The sequence below is a fragment of the Apostichopus japonicus genome, chromosome 1 (genome assembly GCF_037975245.1).
Source record: "Apostichopus japonicus isolate 1M-3 chromosome 1, ASM3797524v1, whole genome shotgun sequence".
Taxonomy (NCBI): Eukaryota; Metazoa; Echinodermata; class Holothuroidea; order Aspidochirotida; family Stichopodidae; genus Apostichopus; species Apostichopus japonicus.
The window spans coordinates 1,256,210-1,264,192 of NC_092561.1; the positions used below are offsets into that span (position 1 = coordinate 1,256,210).

Sequence of the window (7,983 nt, forward strand, 5' to 3'; positions counted from 1 at the left end):
CGATGTTTTGTCTGTACCATGGCTGATTGTAGAAGTAGACTACGAAATCTACTCAGCGCTCGTTCTTTACTCGTTTATCTATGTGTTATATTCTCTGCAAGTACTAGCGAGATTCGAGCCTCGTCGTTACTAACACACAACCATCCAAGCCACATTTGTTTATATACCGCCACCAGTCCACAGTAGGGAATATTTGGGCGCCCCCACCGGAATCTTTAGACTGAGTTTGCGTTACAATATATATCATCCACCCCCACCCCTTCCCCCAACCCCCATAAATTGTGGTTGGAAGAAGAAAGCCTATAGGGAAAGAATATTCCTGATGATTCCCTTCTTGTAACATATATTTTATTTTCTTGATACTCGCTTCAATCGCCCCTAGAGAGACCATCAGCCTGGCTCCTCTATTTCCCTGCCCTTTCTCTTCACTGTAGCCAATACCAGTATACCCCCCTCCCCCTGCATTAGAAATAACAAATAACCTCACTCTCACACACGCTTCTGTAAACTGATAGAATCCGGAACAGGAAATGCATTGATCGATCGAATCAACGACTGCTTAGTTCTTGGTACATGTATACATGCAGGACGGACGTATATACATACATGTTTCTTCAATTGGGTAATAACTTGTTTAACAGATATGAGAAGAACTAAAACTAAAATTGAGAATTAAGGAAAGAGTGACATTATTTCAGTGCTTTCGATCATATTCGGTGATATTTGAATCATAAAGTTATAGCTAAAACAATGGAGTACATATCATTTAGTTCGTTTCAATGCCGCGCCAAGCGTGTCTTATTTGTGATGATCATATGTTCCTGTACACTTTGGCTGGCATTCACATCGGTTAGTCGGGGTGAGTATTCTATATCAGTTTAACAAGTGTTTAAATATTTATACTTTATATACTTTATGTATTCACTGTCTGTTGTATCACTGAATTGACTTAATATCCTAGTCATATGTACCGTGTACAGGCGGACGTAGCCAGAGATTTGAAAGAGGGCAGAGAGCAGAATTTTCAAAGGGAGCATTATTACACTTAACGGAGCACCATGATGTACAAAGTGCCCTCACGTTGCAGGAAATAAACAAAAATAAGTGAATTGTATTTACGTAGCAAACGAACTTTCAGGGCAAAGATTGAGAAGGGTCTTTTAGCTTCCTTCAACCTGAAAGAGGGCTTCAATGATATTTCTTGCTTTTAGTTAAATTTTATATTTTGGGGTACTCAAAAGGGGGGGGTGGGCGATCGCTACAATTGCCCCCCCCCCCTCTCCCTGGGTACGTCCCTGGTTCTAAATATATTATTCTAACGATGTTTCTTGAATTAGAATTATTATCATAATAGTTTTACACATATCAGCAGAACGTTTTGAGTTTTGAGAGGGTCATTTAATGGAGTCAGCACCACTGTAATTGTCGTTATATTAGGCTACTTCTTTTAAAGTTCATTTATACCAAACAGCATAGAATGTTTATCATAACACATCCAAGTGCGGATATATTTGCGCTAAGTAGTGACATCCCTGGGGTAAAACCTTTTGTCAGCCAAGTTGGCAAATCATAAAGTGACATCCGAAATCAATTTGCATGATATTTGCTTCGTTAAAACTTTAAGGGGCCATATTGATGATAACTATCAAATTACATTAGGCCTAAACATGGAGTAAGTCTTTTATTTTCTTGCCGAGTAAAGCTGGGTTGTTTGTTTTCTTAATACGTAAATAAATGAACGGAATAATTGATAAGAAGTTAATAACAGGCAAAGCAATGATATATGAAAGAATATTACAGTGAATGCATCAGATTTGTGAGTACGCACGGCCAATTAGTGAAATAAAGGGAAGTTACCATGTGCAGTAGGCTAGACTATCAACCTGGGAATGACATGATATTACATAGCGACAAACGCCAAATATATATAGTAGTCAACAATCAGCAGTGGCGTGAGTTATGGTGGGGAGGGTGGCTCTCCATTTCTTTCATGTCACCCCCACCTCCATCGTCGGTCGAAGGAAATAGTTACATTCTATCGGGGACTGGAATCACTCCTTGCACAATAGACATATACTTATATACCTAATTTATAAACTAAATATGCCACAGACTGCACCAATGCACCCTCCCCCCCCCCCCCTCATCAAACACACATACATGGAAATCGGCTTCAACGACCCCAGAGTCAGTCCACCTCCTTTCTTATTTCCCTGTTCTGCCACTGTCTCTTCAGTAACAGCTATAACTCACCCCTATCCCTGCACCCCAACCAACTATATAGCCACTACCGGCTTTGACATCATCTGCATGTCACGGATTACGTTAATACACGTTAATACACTATTCCGTGTGGTACGGTACGTATTCCATACTAAAGAATAGCAAATGGTTCTATACTAACCAAGCAAGTATTGTACATAACGCGCGTGAGTTGACCACACTGATCTGTACAGATCAGTGGTTGACCCGTGTCTATTGGACCGTTTGGACGATGTGGGTTCGATAACTCCTACAGTTCTATTTACTCCACTTTCATTGCTTCTAAGTATTGTTCGTAGCCGATGTCCTTTCTTCAGCTATTGTCTGTAATCCTGCCTAAATACAATGGCTTCTCTGAATAAGCCTAACAGCATAGACAATGCAGGCGACTATGGTAGGCCATACGGGAAATAATTGTTGATTAAATGTCTGTACGAATTAAAATTCTATTTAATACCAGCATTAAATAAAATTAATACCGGTATTAAATAGTATTATTACTGGCATTAAATAACATTAATACCGCCATTAAATAGACCATTTTTGTTTAGTTGGCACTGCAACTTTAGTTGCGCTATATGGTATAATATGCAATATTATTGACAAGCTTCCTTACATGTTTCCAGCTCTTGCGCCAGGCGCTAAACTTGCCCCGTTAGTTCATCCATATTCATTCAGGAGTCTTCCAAACTTTTCATAGCGTAATGCTCTTCGAAGATTAATCTAACGATCGACAAGATTACGAGAATTTTACGTCTTTATCCTTAATCGATAATTTTTTTTTTACAAATAGTCATCGTACTAATGTGCAGAGTGGTACTATATTAACCGATATTTCTGATCATTATCCTATTTTCTGCTGTTAGAAAAACTCTATTCATAAAACATAATTCTTCTAAGAGTGTTGGTTACTTTAATTATACTAGTGTCAGGATGAATTCGAGGTGAGCTGCTGCCTAAAGATCGGACAGATGTTATCAATCATCAGAATGCAGATTTTGCCTATTTCAAGTTTTCTGTATATAAAAAGATTTACTCAGACGTTCATAAGGTTGCGTACACTAAAAATGCTTAGGATATGAATCATCTGGCTAGAAACAGCAGGTCTCTAACTATGGGCATGTTTGCATATCACCTTCTGTATCTAAATTATTTGAACGTTTCACGTACAATAGAATATCTAATTTTATCCATAATCATATATATCCTAAACACATTTAAGTATGGCTTTCGTAAAGATTATTCTACAGATATGGCAGCAGTTAATCTATAGTCGATAAAGTTGCAACAGCATTATACAAAATACTTTCAGAATAGGAATCCTCATTGATCTCTCACAAGAGGTATTTGATACCAATGACTACATAATTCGTTGAAATAAACTGCTTATGGTTAACGAGGGGTCGCCTTTGACTGCATGGATTGCTAGTTACTTGAGGAACAGTATGTCCCCAAGTTGGTGTCCCCCAAGGATCTATCATTGGGACACTATATTTCCTTTCTATATATTAATGATGTTCATTTAACATCCGAAAAAAGGCAAAATTTATTACCTTTGCTGATGATACAACATTTAGTTTTTTCCAAAACAAGCCATTTTTAAAGGTTGTAATTTTTACATGCAGAGGAGGAATTTAAAAATATTTTCACTTGGCTTAATGCAAACAAGTTATCTTGAAATATATATATTTTTGATAATGAAAAGGTACAATGAAAGTAATATTTCATTAATTCTAATTGGGGGGCACGTCAATTATTCCTCATCATGCACAAAATTCCTGGGAAATTTTAATTGACAACAAACTGCATTGTAAAGAGTTACTTCTTACGTTGAAAACAATAGTCTGTGCAATTGGTATTATTTACAAAACCAAGAACTTTCTCTCTTCATAAAAATGTGCTCATGATGCGCTGATCATTCTTTAAGTACCCCCTCCTACCCCCCCCCCCCGCCACGTCTTAATAATAGCTTATGACTATGGGGGAACGCCAACAACACTCATTTAAATAATCCGCATCCCATAGTGAAAAAGAAATAAGAAAAAGGGAACAGAAAGATTATCAGATATATTCACAGTGTTCCATACAATACCAATAGTGCACCTCTGTTTTAGGAGTCTGACATATTTTCGAGCTTTACAGTTATCAACTTGGGAGTTTTATGTATAAATGTTATCTCAGACTCTTACCAATATGGTCGAATTCGACCGCACTGGCCTAGCTCTTCCACTGGTTAATATAATAAATGAATCAGGTACATTTTTATCCATTGTCTTTGAAACTCATCGCAGCAGTTAGCCAATAGTGTAATATTATTTATTTATTTACTATTTTCACTATAATTTTGGTCATTCATCCCGCTTTGTGTCTTCTTTGTTTTTCATCAGAAACTCCCTTTACATTTCTAAATTTCCAGTGGGCAAACAGGTCTTTCACTAGACATAACAAGTTTAATATCGCATCATGGCGCAATAAGGATTTACCACAAATTACAGATAATTCGACAGATCCTTCTAACGCCGAGAAGGTACCCTTCAATGACCGGCTCGTTCAAACTGATGCGGCAACTCCGTCTGAGAGATTGGTCGAGGACAACTTACTGAATAATCGCACAAAAACCAACGAGATGGATTTATCTGAAGTGGTAATCAAATTATCTTTCTATCTATCTAGTTGAATTTAATACCATGTAATATGTTGCAGATCGTAACTCGCTATATGGTTGTAACGTCTATCAAGTTAATGGTATTTGAAATTCAAGAAACGTTCACAATAACATTTTAAACAAAGTCAATTGTTAGCTATAGCGCGATTCTCATTGGGTTTATGCTACCAAGTGTTATATCTAACTAAATCTGTTATAGGCGTAAAAATGTATCGTATAGTGTAGGCTACTGTAATGATATGCAAATACTGATTGCAAATATATCCCGTTGTTCTATAACTGGGTGGTAGATGCCACGTACATGCATGTAGGGTAATAATGGGTTAGATTGATTAACCAAAATAACGAACTAATTATAAATTGGGATGAACACATGTATTTTCTTTATGGAACGCTTAAAATCTGATCTTGATGTTGTTAAAGTACAGTCCAGCAGTTTTAAAATGAATTTTGATGTAAAAATATATGTACTGTCACAGTGAAATAACTGGTACAATAATAGGGAATTCATTTATTCTCTCTCTTTGTAGGCAGCCATGATGTATGTAGTAACATCGTGTCAAAACTTGTTGATACTTATGGCCTTCATTGCCATTATGTTAAAACAATGCATTCTGACAGATAGAATATTGATTTTTGTTTTAATAATTCTAGTTTGAATGTGGTGAAACGTGCCAGGAAATAATTCAGCAACACAGACAGCGGATCCTACAAGATTCTTGTCATAAGAAACCTATCAACGGTCCGCCCTCTCTATGGAACAAAACTACAGGTCACTTAAATCCATCGGAAATTAGAAGACTTGGACATATATATCCTATACACAGTATGGGTGTTTTATTCTGTACTGTACCGAAAGGTGGGTCCAGTACATGGAAAAAACTCATGTTAGCCGCGATCGGACGCATTGAGACCCCCGAGAGTTACAAGGGAGACATTCACCCATTGTTTCACAAGGTTGTCAAATCTTTAGGTAAATATAGTGTTAACGAATCCGAAGAAATGCTCAAGACGTACAACAAGTTTGTTATCGTCAGAGACCCAATGCAACGGATGTTATCACTCTTTCTAGATAAAGTTGTTCATAAGCACAAATTAAAATTTAACGAAAGTCAGTTTGAGGGATTTTTAAAATTTATTCTGAAGAGTCCGAATAGATTTCAATCAGTAGGATTCGATGAACATTGGACGCATACTTCGTATTTATGTTTACCTTGTGATATCAATTACAACTTCATTGGACGTTTGGAAACTTCTCAAAGAGATACCAAATATATTTTTGATCATTTTCTTCAAAAAGCCAAAGGTAATTACAGTTTGACATTACGACCTACGATACATGAAACCAACAGCACAACTCCCGAAAAGAAAAGTCATTATTTTTCACAAGTGGATCGGGAAATCCTCCACGCAATTGTAAAAAAATATGGTATAGATTACGACAATTTTGGATATGATAGAAACATGTATCGTCTTTTCAAAAACATATAGTGAGGGCGCGTAGTGTAGTGGTTGAATTATTATGATTTATAAAACAATGGATTTATATTAACATTTACAATATTAACAACTTTCGTACGATCCACCTATTTACTAGAGTTCTTTTCAATTTTTCTTATACATTATCATTTATAAATTCAGAATTGCATTTAATTACAACAACAAAACTTCTTGCCTTTAAATGGAGACGGGTTTTTTAATTTGGGTTTGCTTCTTGAAATGACAGAAATTGATTTATTTTGAGGTTTTAATACGATCATTTAACTTAGTAGAGTTCTTTGGTATTTGTCTCATACATTATTAGTTATAAATATTTTGCCTTAAATTACAAAAGAAAAAGGTGAGGACTTATACATAAAAGTCCAAAAAGCATAACACACGCATTCCGTATGTGACTAATTACAATCCACTCATCAAATCCTTTATGAGCTCTATTAAACATTCCAATGAACAACGATACAGACTGGATTATGAACTATTTGGCTACAATAAAGATGTCAATTCCATGAAATGATTCATGTTTTAAAAGTTCTCATTATTTAAGCAACTCGCTAAACAATACTTTGATCAAGTAACTTTTTTAGTTTGATTCGTTATTTTTTATTTACTTATTATTTTTTTTTTAAGTCATATTGCATCGACTTATTTCTTTACAAGCTGAGGGACAGGGTGGGGTGCACTCGGGCACCGATACATGGTTGTTCATGATGAAATTTGAACGATTCATTTAGAATAATGTTTACGTTTTTAAAACACCGAGGGTCGTTGCTTATGCAAATTTCATTTAGAATGCATCATTTGAGCTGTGATCGTTTGTTGTTCTTTTTTTCTTCTTTGGGTTAAATATCCTTTAAAATGAACAATTATTGTAATCGTTACATATACATATTTACTAGAGAAATAGACAAGCTATTTCTCTAGGTTAACATGTCACTGTTTTAGTCATATATGCTTTCCACGTGGACAGTGACGTTATATTATAGGTCACATGACGTCTGCTCACCAGCTCAGCTGACTCAATCTCATGACTTGTGAATCAGTCTTCGCTCCCATTCTTAATCGTTCGGTTCGGTATAGAAGCCCTGGCTCCGACCATTGTGGTCGTATTTGTATCTGTTTTGTATTCGTATTTTATGCACTTTATGCATGTGCGTATCGTTATGTGGGAATCTTCTTCGGTATTGAGGCCTCGTTTGTAACCATTTTCGTTTAAGTGCATATGTTTCTCTTTTTAGTATTATTGAGGACTTCATGACGATGTTTTGTCTGTACCATGGCTGATTGTAGAAGTAGACTACGAAATCTACTCAGCGATCGTTCCTTACTCGTTTATTATGTGTTATATTCTCTGCAAGTACTAGCGAGATTCGAGCCTCGTCGTTACTAACACACAACAATCCTAGCCACATTTGTTTATATACCGCCATCAGTCCACAGTAGGGAATATTTGGGCGCCCCCCCCCCGGAATCTTTAGACTGAGTTGGCGTTACAATATATATCATCCACCCCACCCCCTTCCCCCAACCCCCATAAATTGTGATTGGAAGAAGAAAGT

The 7,983-nt window shown here is 36.4% G+C and overlaps 1 protein-coding gene across 1 annotated transcript; it reads left to right on the top strand.

The window, feature by feature from the left end:
* The first annotated feature begins 32 nt into the window (after positions 1-32).
* On the top strand, positions 33-7,913 carry LOC139974101 (carbohydrate sulfotransferase 11-like). Its single transcript, XM_071981058.1, has 3 exons — positions 33-859; positions 4,650-4,906; positions 5,582-7,913. The coding sequence occupies exons 1-3, from the start codon at positions 751-753 to the stop codon at positions 6,416-6,418; spliced, it is 1,203 nt and encodes a 400-aa protein (XP_071837159.1). The 5' UTR covers positions 33-750; the 3' UTR covers positions 6,419-7,913.
* The last annotated feature ends 70 nt before the right edge of the window (positions 7,914-7,983 follow it).